The sequence below is a fragment of the Babylonia areolata genome, chromosome 18 (genome assembly GCF_041734735.1).
Source record: "Babylonia areolata isolate BAREFJ2019XMU chromosome 18, ASM4173473v1, whole genome shotgun sequence".
NCBI lineage: Eukaryota > Metazoa > Mollusca > Gastropoda > Neogastropoda > Buccinidae > Babylonia > Babylonia areolata.
Window position 1 is genome coordinate 71456174 of NC_134893.1, and position 17500 is coordinate 71473673.

The following is a 17500-nucleotide window of genomic DNA, read 5'->3' on the forward strand; positions in this document are numbered from 1 at the left end:
GACGGCATCATTACACTTTACACAGAAAGGACCTGCCCGTCCCTTTCACACCCACCATCACTGTCCTCAAAACGTCAGCCGTAAAATGTCAAATATAATAAAATACAGAACTGCTGATCACACACGCTGACATGCATGGTGATCTATGCAATAAATTCCTGTAATAAATGTCACTCTCATTCAACAGTAATGTTGGCAAAACGAGTTTGTCGGTGTTTGTTGAACTGAGTGTGATGCTGAAGTCTTTGTGACACCGAGTTTACATGCACACACAGACACACAGACGCGCATGCGCACACACACACACACACACAAGAACATATTTAAGCTTTTTCATGATTTAGTATAAACTGAGCTGAAGTGAAAGACCATAGAGGCATTGACAAACAGATTGACAGTTCTCTTCTCTGTCTGCATGATATAGGTCACACTACTGAAACACATCTATTCACACAATGAAAACTGACAGGCCAAAATTAATGACAGTACACACAGCCACAGCAGCATGTGAAGCTCCATTCATTGACTTCAAGTTCACACCACATAAACTGATTCAAATATCTCTTTTGGAAAAGCTGCTTTCAGGAAGACAGAATTCTGCCAAATCAATAAAACACACTTTGAGAAATCCACAAACAATGGATAATTTGGTGCCAATTTTCATGAGTCCATGGCTATTTACACACAGAGCATGCACAGGCACACACAAATATGCAAGCACATACACAAGCACATACATTTCAAACAGATCTGTCAACATCAAGAAAAAAATGAGAAAAGCTGTGAGGGGGGAGGGGGGTGGGGGGGGTCTGTTTGTGTGTGTAATTATTTTACAAAGTGCATTTTTCTTCAGAATTTTGCCATGGACTACCGTTTGATTGTAGGTTCTTAACTGAATGTTGCAACTTTATTTTTCACCTTAGATTGTTACGCCAAATATCTGATGATCCTATATATATATATATATGACTTAAGAAAGGCCTGATACCACTCCACTTTTATTTTTAATTCATTCATTTCTAGTTCATTATCATGTCATGAAAAGTGGATAGATACCTATTTAGAACAGTTGTTGGTATATAAATTACAATGTTGTTCAAATCTATGTAACTGGCTATACTGTAAGTCAACACTTTCAGGCTTGAAGCCCTCCTCTTCCAGGTACAGGCAGGATTAACCCAAATCCAATTGGAACAAATCCAAAATCCAAGGACACACACACACATGCATGCACACACAAGCACAAACACACACACACATATGCACACACACACACCTACATACACACAAGCACACACACACACAACACACAAATGTATGGGTGAATATACATGTGCACACAGACATGCACACACTGTCAAACCTTACCCCTACCCTTCTCCCTGAACTCGTTTTGACTTTTTTTCTTTTCTTTTTTTCTTTTTTACCCCTTTCAAATATCAATTTAAATGGAAAGATATGAAACTGAAAACTACCAATAGAAAAACAACAGCATCAACAATTACTACGACTACCACTACCATTACTACTACTACTACTACTATACTACTACACACGCACACAGAAACACAGGTGTGCGTGAACACAGGTATACATTACGTGAACAGGCGCGTGCGCGCGCGCGCACGCACGCACTCTAGCACGCACGTACGCGCGCGCGCGCGCGTGCACACACACACACAAACACAACTGACACACACTTTACAAATGTTATAAGCAATCCACACGTTAAAAGCGGTCTGTACGTGTATGAACTCCATGTATGAAGAGGCAGCCCCACTATTCCTGGAAGTCCAACAATGAGACGTTCAGGACATCCGGCATTGTCATCATGTCGTTAATATGTCAGAAAGCCTGCAAAATATTGGTGTTTCGTGTTGAATTTCAGAACGATAAACAGTAAGACGCCAAAGTACGAGTAAGAGGCTGGCAACAACAACAACATGTGTCAGACTGAACCATCATACTGATAATTTCATATCAATCACACACATATTGCGCAGTGTCTCACCTGTGATTCACACCTGTAGCCGTGAGAGAGAGAAAAACAAACTTGAAACGAAGTTCTCCCTGAATATATTTCTGCAGAAATAAAAGCGGTCCTTCACGTCTATCTTTTAAATGTTTTCGTCCTACATTGAGTCGACCTGAACAGTTCCTGTTTCTCGCAGCATAATTCAGCCACGGGTCCCGCCGTCGCGCCCTGCCCTATGTTGTGATTTTCAGGTACACAATAAAAATTGTCTCCCCTCCCATAAAACGACAGATCCTGGCGATAAAAGTTATCTGCCGTGGAGCAGGAGCCGTCGTTTGGTGGTATCGGAGTACAGAAAATAAAAATCTACAAACAAGTAATTGCAGGAAGCACCCGCGTTGCGAAAGAAACACACACAAAATTTCCCACTGGACAGAGGCTTTTTGAATGGAACAAGGTGTCGAAACACAAGTGGGTCTAAAGCACGTAATATATATATTTAGTTTTTTTCTTGAGGGGTCATTGACTCTTCTTCTGGACTGATGGATAGCCAACATCGACTTGTCCATGAATCTGCTTCACAATTTCTTTTCCAGGAGGGGCGGGGGGTGCGGGGTGTGGGGGTTCCGAGTGGGCTGTTTTAGTTAGTTTTGTTGCTATTATACGTAAACGTAGATCTTATATACCATTTCTGAAGGCATATGTCAAGTTTCGGGTTGCTTTATTATATGGAGCTGTGTTCTGCCTCACCGGCCGTATATTGGCTTATAAACGTCCCTGAGTGGTGTGATGAATGATGCAGCGTTGGACTTGACCAGACAGTGTAAAAAAAAACGAGTGGCAGACCCTCCAACACAGTTCTGGTATGTGCCAGTTAACTACAAGTCTCTGGGTCGGCATGGGGTGTGATAACATCTCTTTTGAAATATTTTCGTTCGATCATTTTTATTCCATTGAAAAAAAAAATCGACAAAGTTAGGAACACTGTTAAGAATCTTTTTAAAACTGGTAATATTTACTTCAAGCTCCACATTATAATGTAATTCCGTTTGATAACAGTTATGTGAAAATAAGCAGTAACGACTGAAGTGTATTTTTCTATTAACAATTAGGGTTTTCCAGCGCTATTACCATGGATTTGTCACACAAACAAAAGTATACTGAACTTGTGTGCGAGTGTGTGTGTGTGTGTTCTTTGATTAATAACACCAGGAATGAAATGAAAGTTGTCGTTTTTTGTGTTTGATAACTATTTTCCCCTTAAATTTTCAAGTGGTGCTATCAATTTGAATTGGTGAGACAAACTTAAATAATGAGCTTGAATTTGTGTGTATGTGTGTGTGTTCTTCAGATCACAGACAACGATGGCATCTCTCAATGAGCGCTATGAGGCAGCCATGGTGCTGGGTGGAGTGGGTGATGCGTTGGGCTACAAGAACGGATCCTGGGAATTTTGTCACTCTGGAAAATCCATCCACGAAGAGCTCATGAAGATGGGAGGTCTGAAGGCTGTCAAAGTCAAACGTGAGTTACATTTCTACTGACTTATATGGCTATGCTATGGACAGCTCAAACAAAAGGAAAAGTAAAAGAAATTGGTGATATGCCTGAATAAAGAATGTGCTGTGCAGACTTGTAATGTTTGTATCTTGAAAATGTGTTTATTGATCCTATTTTTACATTCAAGTTATTACAGTATATCAAATGTTTTGAATAAATGTGTGAAAAATCGACTCAGTGCTTCTATATTTGTGTCTGTCATATATTTAATGTTTGTTTTTAAAAATCATGTTTCCATGTTAAGTATTTGTGTATATTGTGACACTGCACACTGCCATTTTTTTTCTTCTAATTTGATGTAATAACTAAAGGTATTCATATTTAAACAAACAATCATTCTGTATTTGCAAATCTTGAAAATTAAATGTTGTTGGAATTGAGTATCATATCATGATAATCATGTTATTATGAAGTTTAAAAATGATAAACAATTATAATGGGTTTTGTTATTACCCAGAAACATATGATTATATATATTCTTGTACATATATCAAACAGTTGCAGCACTGTGAACTAAGTATGTCTTGCATTTAATGAAAACTTCATTAAGCCACATGAGCATGTTTGCTTCATTTTAATGATTGAAAGGTTTTTAATTTGACAGAAGATGTATGATATAAAGTTCTGTTATACCTTATATATGACTATTTGAGATCAGCTGGCTTTGAATAAATGGTTGTCACTATATGTCAGTCTTACAAAATTGAAAAGGGTGCATCCAGATTCATTTGTTTCCATCTTAATTGATTTTTTATGTTGGTCAAAATAGTTTTTGTTGCATAATAAATGTTTCGCTAAGAGTATGAGTGGTTTGCTTAATTCCTTTTATAATTTTGTGTACAAGTATGCCAGTCAGTGAAGGGCTGCCACCTCACAGAGAAAGAACAGAAAGTATTAGCCAGATATCTGTCACCATTCTGTATTTGGACTCCTTCCTCTTAATTGGAACTGCTCTCCTTCTTGTTCAGCAAGACCAATGACACCATTGGTAAGTTCACAAAAAAGTAGTAAATGCACTCCAACACACACCACACTGATTGGATTTCACCAAGGTCACACCAGCAAGGTTAATGTGCTGTAGATAGAACTTGCATTTGATGTTGTCAGTGTTTTTGTGATTGTGAATTTGACTCTCAGATGATTGTGTGGACAGTTCCAAAATGGATGGTGAGTGACGACACAGTGATGCTGCTGGCTACTGGAGAAGGTATTTATAGATATTTATTTGCTACACCACAGGTTTAGAACTGCCATTCACTTACAAAGGAAACTCGAACACACAGTGACACTTACAAAATGTTTTAGTGTGTGGTGTGTGTGTGTGTGTGTGTATGCATATGTGGTGTGTGTGTGTGTGTGTGTGTGTGTGTGTGTGTGTGTGTGTGTGTGTGTTTATCATCAATGCTTGAAGTCGGGGAACATAAGTGATTCAAGTAATCTTCAGGCAATACACATAATTCCCAAGAAGTAGTGAACTGACTTACTTCATCAAGCATTATATTAATTGTGTGTGGTTTGGGATCCAATATTACACACACTGCCATAAAAAAGATGAGAGAAATAAGAGAGAAAGAAGTTGGGAGGGAGAGAGAGAAAGAGAGGGGGATGTGGGGGAAAAGAAAATGACAGACAAGCAATTGAATGAAAGAATTTTCTCTCAGCTTTTCAAACGCTTTCCATATATCCTGTTGACATGCTTTCAAAAATTACCTGCTGCACATGTAATGAATGTAGAAAAGCATTTATATCTCCACTTACTGGTGTATATGTGTGTGTATGCCTCTGTGTGTGTATGTTTGTGTTTAAGTGTGTATTGTATTCTGTTGTATTGTATTACTCTTTTGTTAAAACAGATTTTTCTGAGTGAATTAATGTGGGCTGTTATCCCAGGGAGGGCATATCATGTCGCTTCAGTGTGTCGCCACCTTTTTCTTTTCTTCTCCCTGCAAGTGTATTTGTTTCCATATCATCTTCTACAAAACTTTGCCATGGACAACCCTTTTGTTGCTGTTGTTTTACATGTGCTAAGTGTATATGTATTTGACTGTGCTTTCATATCTGTGAAACTGCATGTTTGGTGCATATCTGTTATGCATGTGTGGGTGTATGTGTAAATGTGTGTCTTCATGTTTTACATTTATTTGCTTATTTATCATCATTGTTGTCTTATTTATTTATTTATTTATTTTTAAATTATTATTATTACTACTACCTTTTTTATATTATAATTATTATTTATTTATTTATGTAAACTTATCTATTATTTATTCACCTTTTTTTTCTTTTCTTTTTTTTCTCAAGGCCTAAGTGCGTTGGGTTACGCTGCTGGTCAGGCATCTGCTTGGCAGATGTGGTGTAGCGTATATGGATTTGTCCGAACGCAGTGACGCCTCCTTGAGCCACTGAAACTGAAACTAAGTGCATGCTACACTACACATGTCCCATCCGAATGATTAGCGTCCAGACCATCTCTCAAAATCTAGTTTGGGTGGGCGACAGGGTGGGGGGATCACGGGATGGGGGGATACCAGCATATGTGGGATTCCTAGGTGGACATGTTATCACTTGGCCACCACACCACTCCATGCGGATGTGTGTGTTTAAGTGTGTGTTTGTTCAGAGAGTGTGGTTTGAGGCATGGATTTTTTTTCCCCACTCTCTATCTGGCCCCTGAAGCTTGAAACTTTTTTCCCCCCTTGCGATGAAGATTAATATTGTCCAGAAAAAAACAACATGTAATCAAATTCTACATGAAAGGTGATCAAAGTCGCAAAAATAATTTTCAAATCTCTAAAAATACATAATCAGTTTCCATCAAAAACCACTGAAGCAATGCACAGTAGAACTGACTTCAAAGAGTATACATAACGCTGACAATCACTTCACAAAAGCTATATTATTTATTAATGAGTTGAATGGATGGAGTCTCTGTGTGTTTGTGTGTGTGTGTGTATGTAAGTGTCTCTGTGTGTGCATACATGTGTTTATTTAAAGAGCAGTTTGAGCAGTGGATGGAATTAATGTGGTGATGTTGATGCGGACAGCCCTGGATGAGTGCAGCGGCGAAGGGGATAGAGAGCAACTCTTCTCAAAGATCGCTCAGAAATACATACACTGTATGAAGGACATGGACGGAAGAGCGCCAGGTGAGTGATGGGGTGTCTGTTTACATACATGGAATATTTTATGTCTTCTAGTTATTTTCACCAGGTGGGTGATGGGGTGTCTGGTTACATACATGGAATATTTTATGTCTTCTAGTTATTTTCACCAGGTGGGTGATGGGATGTCTGGTTACATACATGGAATATTTTATGCCTTCTAGTTATTTTCACCAGGTGGGTGATGGGGTGTCTGGTTACATACATGGAATATTTTATGTCTTCTAGTTATTTTCACCAGGTGGGTGATGGGGTGTCTGGTTACATACATGGAATATTTTATGTCTTCTAGTTATTTTCACCAGGTGGGTGATGGGGTGTCTGGTTACATACATGGAATATTTTATGTCTTCTAGTTATTTTCACCAGGTGGGTGATGGGGTGTCTGGTTACATACATGGAATATTTTATGTCTTCTAGTTATTTTCACCAGGTGGGTGATGGGGTGTCTGGTTACACACATGGAATATTTTATGTCTTCTAGTTATTTTCACCAGGTGGGTGATGGGGTGTCTGGTTACACACATGGAATATTTCATGCCTTCTAGTTATTTTCACCAGGTGGGTGATGGGGTGTCTGGTTACATACATGGAATATTTTATGTCTTCTAGTTATTTTCACCAGGTGGGTGATGGGGTGTCTGGTTACACACATGGAATATTTTATGTCTTCTAGTTATTTTCACCAGGTGGGTGATGGGGTGTCTGGTTACACACATGGAATATTTTATGTCTTCTAGTTATTTTCACCAGGTGGGTGATGGGGTGTCTGGTTACACACATGGAATATTTCATGCCTTCTAGTTATTTTCACCAGGTGGGTGATGGGGTGTCTGGTTACATACATGGAATATTTTATGTCTTCTAGTTATTTTCACCAGGTGGGTGATGGGGTGTCTGGTTACACACATGGAATATTTTATGTCTTCTAGTTATTTTCACCAGGTGGGTGATGGGGTGTCTGGTTACACACATGGAATATTTCATGCCTTCTAGTTATTTTCACCAGGTGGGTGATGGGATGTCTGGTTACATACATGGAATATTTTATGTCTTCTAGTTATTTTCACCAGGTGGGTGATGGGGTGTCTGGTTACATACATGGAATATTTTATGTCTTCTAGTTATTTTCACCAGGTGGGTGATGGGGTGTCTGGTTACAGATATGGAATATTTTATGTCTTCTAGTTATTTTCACCAGGTGGGTGATGGGGTGTCTGGTTACACACATGGAATATTTTATGTCTTCTAGTTATTTTCACCAGGTGGGTGATGGGGTGTCTGGTTACATACATGGAATATTTTATGTCTTCTAGTTATTTTCACCAGGTGGGTGATGGGGTGTCTGGTTACACACATGGAATATTTTATGTCTTCTAGTTATTTTCACCAGGTGGGTGATGGGGTGTCTGGTTACATACATGGAATATTTTATGTCTTCTAGTTATTTTCACCAGGTGGGTGATGGGATGTCTTGTTACATACATGGAATATTTTATGCAGAAATGCCAACTGTTACCTTTTTGCCATATTTTGTTACGCTGGATCGCAGTTGATTCCGTTGTTACGCCAACGTCAAAATTGTTCCGACTAGTTCATTTTCGACGACATAGCATGGTCACATGCTTTCCTGTCGTAACATTACCCGGATGCTCTAGATATTTCGATCACAAGGCCACAGCAGTCACTACTAACCTTAGCCTCACGTGATGATGCTCAGCTAATTGCGTGGATCCACTCTGTTTATGCATACCCAGATTCAAACACTCGACTGTTGGCCGCCGTTCTTTCTCTGTCTCTGGACCTTGAGATTGGGATGAACTTCCTCTTTCACTTCGTCGAGTCTCCACACTCAGCTCTTCAAGTCTGGCCTTAAAACCCACCTCTTCCCAAAATAGCCTCCCTTGCCTGCCCTTCCTTGTCTTAAGTTTCTACAGTTTTAGAGTTATGCATGCGTGTGAATGACTGGTGCGAAAGCGCTTTGATTTGTCTGCACAAGATTCAGCGCTATATAAATACCATTATTATTATTATTATTATTATTATTTATATTGAAACAGCATTGAGTGGACCAGTTAGCTTAATTGTAGCAGTTCCACCGTGTTGCAGATGGGCTCAAGTGTTTGTATGTCTTGTAGATAAAATGTATTTTTGTTGGTGTGGCTCGTGTTCCCACCAAATACCCTGATTGTTCCTACAGACACTTGACAGGGGTTGGCATCTCTGTTCATGTGTTCTGGTTATTTTTATAGTTAACCTGATTTTAGCCAGCTGCAACCCTAAAAATAGCTGTGACACCATGATCAGTGTTGAATGTTGTGTGTTTAGAGATATATATATATATATATGGAAAGTGTTATGCAATCTAGTTTTGTTTTAAAGTAATCCTAGAAATACCTCTGGCACCATGATCAAGGAATGTAACATGTTATGTATAGAAAGTGTTTATAGTGATCGTGTGTGTGTGTGTGTGCTTAAAAAGTGACTGTGCTAATGTTTGCTGTGCCATGATGAACATGGAAATACAACATTGTCATAACTAAACTTTATTGCCGAAAGATGCTGTCATCATCTTGATGAACATGGAAAATACAAAGTCATAACTAAACAGTCTCTTTTTTTTGTCATTGCTGTAATGCTGATTTATGTTGACTGCTCTGGATAATGAATGTTCACATTATGGTGCAGTAGGAACAAAGGAAACAAGGGAGGCAAGGCCTGCAAGACTCACTTGTGATAAATTAAGTCCCCTAGCATTAATTACAGAGTAATTTCCCTTTTTTACTATCTGCACCAAAACGTTTGCAAAATAAATAAAACTTCCATGCTTAGCAAAAGAAGTTCCTGTTTGAACAAAAAATGATAATAATGACTGCTCTTGTTGTTGGGTCAGAATATCAGATCAAAGTGCCAAGTTTAGAGAATACAAAAAATATAAATATAACAGTAAATGCAGTTTGCATATAATTAGGCTTCATTTTATATTTCTTTTGTGCCCATCCCAGAGGTGCAATATTGTTTTAAACAAGATGACTGGAAAGAACTGAATTTTTTCCTATTTTTATGCCTAATTTGGTGTCAACTGACAAAGTATTTGCAGAGAAAATGTCAATGCTAAAGTTTACCACGGACACACACACACACACACACACACACACAGAGACAACCGAACACCGGGTTAAAACATAGACTCACTTTGTTTACACAAGTGAGTCAAAAAGTGGAAACAAAAGCGAAGCAGTAGAGCTGAAAGACATCAGACCTACAGTGTGACTGTCACTGGTTATGTTGGTCTGATAAATATTGTTTTAGGAAATCACATTCCCCTGCATTGTCAAATCCTCACTTTCACACTTTCAAAATGTCTCTGAAATTTCCTGAAGTACCGTGCAGGCATAATATGCGGACCAGTTTTAATTCGTTTTTGTGTGTTGGTTATGGAAATGTGAGCATACCCCAAAAACGAAGTATGGCTGCGCAAGTGATAAAATGAAAACGGTCATGCATAAAAAGTGTGTGTGTTTGTATCTTGATCAGATCTCAGATTTGAAAGGGCCACACTCAGCATGACATCAGCGAAGTAAACGCATAAGGTGCCCATGAAAGAAATCTCATAGATTCAGACTCTTCAGACAATGGGCACAATAGCCAAGTGGTTAAAATGACTTTCAGTCTGAGGATCCCGGGTTCAAATCTCGGTAACGGCACCTGGTGGGTGAAGGGTAGCGATTTTTCCAATCTCGCAGGTCAGCATATGTACAGACCTGCTTGTGCCTGAACCCCCTTCGTGTGTATATGCAAGCAGAAGATCAAATACGCACGTTAAAGATCCTGTAATCTGTGTCAGCGTTAGGTGGGTTATGGAAACAAGAACACACACAGCATGCACACTCCCGAAAACGGAGTATGGTTGCCTACATGGCAGAGTAAAAACGGTCATACACGTAAAAGCCCACTTCTGTACCTATGAGTGAATGTGGGAGTTGCAGCCCATGAAGAAGAAGAAGACTTCAGACGTTTGCAAAATGGAAGAGACTGCAGCTGTTCAGAACACTGATTCAGTCTTTCTCAACATTAAAAAGCTCCTTTCAACAGCATGCCAATGACGGGTGCAATAGCCGAATGGTTAAAGCGCTGGACTTTCAGTCTGAGGGTCCCGGGTGTGAATCTCGGTGCACCTGGTGGGTAAAGGGTGGAGATTTTTCCGATCTCCCTGGTCAACATATGTGCAGACCTGCTAGTGCCTGAACCCCCTTCGGGTGTATGTGCACGCAGAAGATCAAATACGCACGTTAAAGATCCTGTAATCCATGTCAGCGTTCGGTGGGTTATGGAAACAAGAATATACCCAGCATGCACACCCCCGAAAACGGAGTATGGCTGCCTACATGGCGGGGTAAATAAAAAAAACAAAAACGGTCATACACGTAAAATGTTACATGTCTGTCTGAGTGTGTATGTGTGTGCGTCTGAAATCTGATTGAATGACACAGGAAACGAATGATGAGCGCCCAGTGGCAGCCGTCAGTCGGCTCTACCCAGGTAGGCAGCCTGTGGTGCAAATGTCCCCGTGTATGTAAAGCGCTTAGAGCTTGGTCTCTGACCGAGGATAGGCGCTATATAAGTATCCACATCAATCAATCAATGATGATTTCTTACAGCGAAATGTTCTGCATGTATGGAAGCCATCCTGGCACGAAGACATTGGTGGGAAAGTAAAAAGTCAAGTTTGCACTGCGTTCCACCTCAATAGGCAAGCAACGATACCATTCTGTAAACATACTCCCCTGTGTGAACTCGCTGAGCCCTGAGCCTGAGCATTGTTTTGGTGTCAAAATTCATCCAATCAAAACAGTTTTCATGGTCATACATATGCATAAACCACCAAGAAAGGGAACTAACTTCTACAGTATTTCTGGATGCATCCACATATAACATGTAAGAAAAACAGTATGTTTTCAGCGGGGTTTTTTTTCCCCCACATCAATAAGGTATGGAAGCCTGCCGAGGCACTAAATTCCCCAGGGTTTGAATGGGTTAACAGGGAGGTGCTGTCTAATGGGAGTTAAGTGCCATAGATTTCAAAAAAAGGTGACAGCGTACCTTTCAATTTCAGGTGTGTTCATCAGGGCTGCATTGATTCTAGACAGCGTATTATCTTATCATTTCATGTTCAGTAAAGCAACTTGTTTTCTCCAATGTGTTAACAGGGGCCACCTGTCAAATGGGAGCTGCGCGGCTTAGACCTTGTACGGAAAACGGTTACCGCATACCTTTCAATCACAGGTGTGTTCACCAGGACTGTGTTGAATCAAGTCACCTCATTATCTTATCATTTCATATGCAGTGTGGAGTGATGGCCTAGAGGTAACGCATCCACCTAGGAAGCGAGAGAATCTGAGCACGCTGGTTCGAATCACGGTTCAGCCGCCAATATTTTCTCCCCCTCCACTAGACCTTGAGTGGTGGTCTGGACGCTAGTCATTCAGATGAGACGATGAACCGAGGTCCCGTGTGCAGCATGCACTTAGCGCAGGTAAAAGAACCCACGGCAACAAAAGGGTTGTTCCTGGCAAAATTCTGTAGAAAAATCCACATTGATAGGAAAAACAAATAAAACTGCATGCAGGAAAAAATACAAAAAAATGGGTGGCGCTGTAGTGTAGCGACGCGCTCTCCCTGGGGAGAGCAGCCTGAATTTCACACAGAGAAACCTGTTGTGATAAAAAGAAATACAAATACAAATTGCTGAGGTATGGGCACTTGTCATGATCAACAGGACTTGCAAAGACAGTGCTGCTGGGCACGTTGTAAGAAAGGAGAAAGAGGATCAGTCAGAAAAAGAAAAGGAAGGACAATATCTCAGAGCGGGCAACTAGGCCTGAGACTGTGGGGCACCCTGAGAGAGATGAGGAACAGAGAACAATGGAGAGATCTGGTTGCCAGGTCACCAGTAGCGCCCCTCACAGTCTTGAGACTATAGGATAAAAGGAGGAGAAGGAACAGATTATCTTTAAATTGATTAACATATTAGATTCTTCTTCTTCCTCGTTCGTAGGCTGCAACTTACGCGGTCACTCGTATGTACACGAGCGGGCTTTTACATGTATTTTATCCTGACATGTAGGCAGCCATACTTGCTTTTTGGGGGGATGTGCTTACTGGGTATGTTCTTGTTTCCATAACCCACCCAACGCTGACATAGATTACAGGATCTTTAACGTTCATATCTGGTCTCCTGCATGCATGTACACACAAAGAGTGTTCAGGTCTGCAAATATGTTGACCTGAGAGATTGGAAAAAAAAAGCTCCACTCTTCACCCACCAGGCACCGCTACCAAGATTCGAACTCCGGACCCTCAGGTTGAAAGACCACTGCTTTAACAAACACTGGGTTATTGCGCCCGTCAACACATCAGATAATTGTTGTGTATGCTGGCAGGTAAAATGTGTAAGGAGGCCGTGCGCAAACTGAGGCCTTTAAGGAAGAAAGGCTACCAGATACCTTTCCATCCCAGGTATTGCTTTTCTCCTGTCCTTCTACACACCTGTCAACTTTCATGTTCGGGCCTTTGGCTTCTCTGTCAGTGGGTAGCACCATTGTTGGCTTGTCTATGTTTGCACGCAGCGTGATCCTGTGGAAGAGCACTGTGTTTTGGTTTTCTCTGTGCACGTGTATGTGTGTGTGTGTGTGTGTGTATGTGTGAGGGGGTGGGGGGGTACAATTTAAAAAATATTTGTCTGTCATCACCAGATTTGGCTTCAAAATAAGAAAGGAAAGAAAGAAAATCAGTTGTTTCCACATATGATTAAAGTGATAATGCACACACACACACACTGTCATGCACAGACACACGCGCACATGCACATGCACACACACATTCCCACATGTATTTGTATTTGTATTTCTTTTTATCACAACAGATTTCTCTGTGTGAAATTTGGACTGCTCTCCCCAGGGAGAGCGCGTCGCTACACAACAGCGCCACCCATTTTTTTGTATTTTTTCTGTGTGCATTTTTTAAATTTGTTTTTCCTATCCAAGTGGATTTTTCTACAGAATTTTGCCAGAAACAACCCTTTTGTTGCCGTGGGTTCTTTTACATGCACTAAGTGCATGCTGCACATGGGACCTCGGTTTATTGTCTTATCCAAATGATTAGCGTCCAGACCACCACTCAAGGTCTAGTGGAGGGGAGAAAATATTGGCAGCTGAGCCGTGATTCGAACCAGCGAGCTCAGATTCTCTCGCTTCCTAGGCGGACGCGTTACCTCTAGGCCATCACTCCACGTAAACACATGCATACACACACAAACATGAGTATTCAAACCACCCAAAAATAAAGTTGTAGTTTATAGAATGTAAGTTGAAATAAAAAGGTCACAATGTACTGAATGTATGTGCACATGCATACAAATTTGTGTGTGTGTGTGTGCATACATGCAAGAAAATGTATGCAATTTCTGGTATGTGCTGAAATCATGTTTGCTTACATGTGTAATTAAAAAAATTGATGATAACGGATTTTTAAAAAAGTGTTAGTGGGGAATAGATATTGTGTATTTTTCTTGTTGTATAACATGTTCTGTGTTGTTTTTGGCGATGGTGGCGATGGTATCACTTTCATCGTTGTTAGAAGTAGCTGTATGTGTAGTTGTTTTTTTTATTCATTCTTTTTCTTATTATTGTTATTATTATCATCTTTTTTGTGATTGTCATTTTTTTTTTCCAGGGGAGGGGGGTGCGGAGCTGCTATGAGGTCAATGTGTATTGGTCTCCGCTATCCAAGGTGAGATCCAGTGGGTTTGCACTGCAGACACTTTAGTGTGAGTGTGTGTGTGTGTGTTGTATGTGTTTTATCTTCAGTTTAACGTCTATTCACTATAAGTGTTTTTAGACAGGTTGTATGTGTGAGTGTGTGTGTGTGTGTTGTATGTGTGAGTGTGTGTGTGTGTGTGTGTGTTGTATGTGTGAGTGTGTGTGTGTGTTGTATGTGTGAGTGTGTGTGTGTTCATGAATATTTGCTTGTGTTTGTGTGTGTGTGTGTGTGCTGTATGTGTGAGTGTGTGTGTGTGTTCATGAACATTTGCTTTTGTGTGTGTGTGTGTGTGTGTGTGTGTGTGTGTGAGTGTGTGTGTGTTCTTGAACATTTGCTTGTGTGTGTGTGTGTGTGTGTGAGAGAGAGAGAGAGGGAGAGACCTTATTTTGTCAGTGTAAAAAACAGCCACATTTTCATTTATGCCTTTTGGTAGAGGATGCTTTTAGGTATACACTGCTGTGTATTCTGATTATTATAATTCTAAAACCTAGGCTCACAGGCCTGATTAGTGTGTAAGGTTTCTGCTTTTTGTTGTTGTTGTTGTTCTTTTTGTAGCAGATGTGGTGTAGCGTTTATGAATTAGTCAGCACGTTTTGATGCCTCCTTGAAACTGAAACTGAAAATGACTGTGATTGTGGCAGTTTCAGTTTCAGTTTCTCAAGGAGGTGTCACTGCGTTTGGGCTAATCCATATGCACTACACCACATCTGCCAGGCAGATGCCCGACCAGCAGCATAGCCAAACACACGAAGTTAATGCCTTGAGCGCATGCATGCATGTATATTTGTGTACCTATGAGAGTGGATTTTTTTCTATAGAATTTTGCCAGAGGACAACACTTGCCATGGGTTCTTTTTCAGTGCGCCAAATGTGTACTGCACACTGGACCTTGGGTTTATTGTCTTTAGAAGTTAACACTTCTGCCTTATTAAATGCTAAAAGAACTGGCAGGGCAGTTAAGAGCATGGCATTTAAGTTATTATTAAATGCCCCATACACAAAATATTGTGAAAATATTGAATGCATTTGCAAGGGACGTTTAACGGTAGAGCACGTTTTAACCCGCTCTTTAGTAATGAAACCTTTTTTGCCTCCAGAAATTGCGGAACACGTGTTACCAGTTTCAAATGTTAACATTTTTTGGAAAAAGTTATATATTTCAAACTATTTTTTATCAAAGTATATATTTATGTGTTAAATAGTCCAGTTGGTTGTTTATTGTAGGTCCCCACACAAACCTCTGTTCAAATAATAATCTACAGAAGTAGTGCATACAATATTTGATTCTTGATAATTTTTTTGTCCTAATCCCGCTTCCCCCGTTCCGCCTCTCACACACACCCTACCAGTATTATGTTTTTTCTTTCTCCAGTCACTGACACCCACCCTCTCCATTTCAGATTTTGTACTGTATCTTTTCCACATTCTGTTCTCTCTCTCTCTCTCTCTCTCTCTCTCTCTCTCTCTCTCTCTCTCTCTTCCTTTCTTAGTCCCCTCCTCCTTGCCTCCCCTCCACCCCCCTCACCCCCTGCCTGTCCCCTCCACCTCAACCACCCTCCTTTTCATTTGAATATACAGAAATGTCGATTTCTATTTAATAATAACAATTATCATTATGACAGAAATGATAATAATCCAAATGATGATAATAATATCCTTTATTTTCAGTCTAATATCATCATCTTAGATGAACAGACTATAAATAAATAAACGAACGAAATTGGGTTTATCCTTTCATCTGAGTGCTTAGACGCTCAGTTTTGATTTTCCAGTCAAACTCGAGCTTATTTATCATCGTTGTCTTATTTATTTATGTATTTATTTATTTATTTATTATTATTATTATTATTATTATTATTATTACTACTACTACTACCTTTTTCTATATTATAATTATTATTGATTTCTTTATTTATTTATGTAAGCTTATCTATTATTTATTCACCTTTTTTTTTTCTTTTTTTTTGTCAAGGCCTGACTAAGCGCGTTGGGTTACGCTGCTGGTCAGGCATCTGCTTGGCAGATGTGGTGTAGCGTATATGGTTTTGTCCGAACGCAGTGACGCCTCCTTGAGCTACTGAAACTGAAACAGTCCAAACTCGGGAGAAAGGGCGAGCGTGGGATTCAAACCCAGACCCTCACGGACTCTCTGTATTGGCAGCTGAGCGATGGGCACTGTAGCAGAGTGGTTAAAGTGTTTGGACTTTCAATCTGAGGGCCCAGGGTTCTTCTCGGTAACAGCGCCTGGTGGGTAAAGGGTGGAGATTTCTCTGATCTCCCAGGTGAACATACGTGCAGACCTGCTTGTGCCTGAACCCTCTTCGCATATGTACACAAGCAGAAGATCAAACACGCTTGTTAAAGATCCTGTAATCCATGTCAGCGTTCGGTGAGTAAGAACATACCCAGCATGCACCCCTGGAAAACGGAGTATGGCTGCCTGTGGTGGAGTAAAAACAGTTACACAGGTAAAAGCCTGCTTGTGTACAAACGAGTGAATATGGGAGTTGCAGCCCACGAACGAACAAGAAGAAGAAGAAGAAAGTGAAAGTGACGGTGTGGTTTTGGCAGACCCAATGAAGTGCAGGAGCTGGTTGCGGTGAGTGTGGAGTCCGGGCGAATGACGCACCACCACCCCACAGGCTACCTGGGCTCTCTGGCTTCTGCCCTCTTCACTTCCTTCGCCATTCAGGGTCAGTTTGTGGGGGTGACAGGGTGTGGGAGGGTGTAGGAGGTGGGTGTGGGTGTGGACATGTGTGTGTGTGTTTGTGAGTGTGTGTGGGAGTGTTTGTGAGTGTGTGGGAGTGTGTGTGTGTTTGTGAGTGTGTGTAAGTGTTTGTAAGTGTTTGTGTGAGTGTTTGTGTGTGTGTGTGAGTGTTTGTGAGTGTGAGGGAGTGTTTGTGAGTGTGTGTGTGTGTGTGTGAGTGTGTGTGTGCTTGTGTGAGTGTTTGTGAGTGTGTGGGCATGTGTGTGTGTGTGTGTG

General features: G+C 40.6%; 2 protein-coding genes across 4 annotated transcripts in view; one reads left to right on the plus strand and one right to left on the minus strand.

Moving 5' to 3' along the window:
* Positions 1 to 2203, minus strand: part of LOC143292142 (Ig-like and fibronectin type-III domain-containing protein 2) — an 82111-nt gene extending 79908 nt beyond the window's left edge. Inside the window, exon 1 of the mRNA XM_076602329.1 lies at positions 2012 to 2203. The gene's annotated coding sequence lies outside the window, so the exon portion shown is untranslated. The remainder of the gene's footprint in view (positions 1 to 2011) is intronic.
* Positions 2204 to 2318: 115 nt separating this feature from the next.
* The window catches only part of LOC143293040 (ADP-ribosylhydrolase ARH1-like), a 27286-nt gene continuing 12104 nt past the window's right edge, over positions 2319 to 17500 (plus strand). Inside the window, exons 1-7 of one of the 3 annotated variants that reach the window (XM_076603866.1) lie at positions 2319 to 2446; positions 3327 to 3499; positions 4689 to 4742; positions 6580 to 6681; positions 11907 to 11982; positions 14431 to 14487; positions 17089 to 17210. In XM_076603866.1, the coding sequence (XP_076459981.1) occupies positions 3340 to 3499; positions 4689 to 4742; positions 6580 to 6681; positions 11907 to 11982; positions 14431 to 14487; positions 17089 to 17210 (571 nt within the window). In that variant the 5' untranslated portion in view covers positions 2319 to 2446; positions 3327 to 3339. Of the gene's footprint in view, positions 2447 to 2741; positions 2839 to 3326; positions 3500 to 4688; positions 4743 to 6579; positions 6682 to 11906; positions 11983 to 13139; positions 13216 to 14430; positions 14488 to 17088; positions 17211 to 17500 lie in introns of those variants that run through there. The other 2 variants (XM_076603868.1, XM_076603867.1) reach the window with 2 other exon arrangements.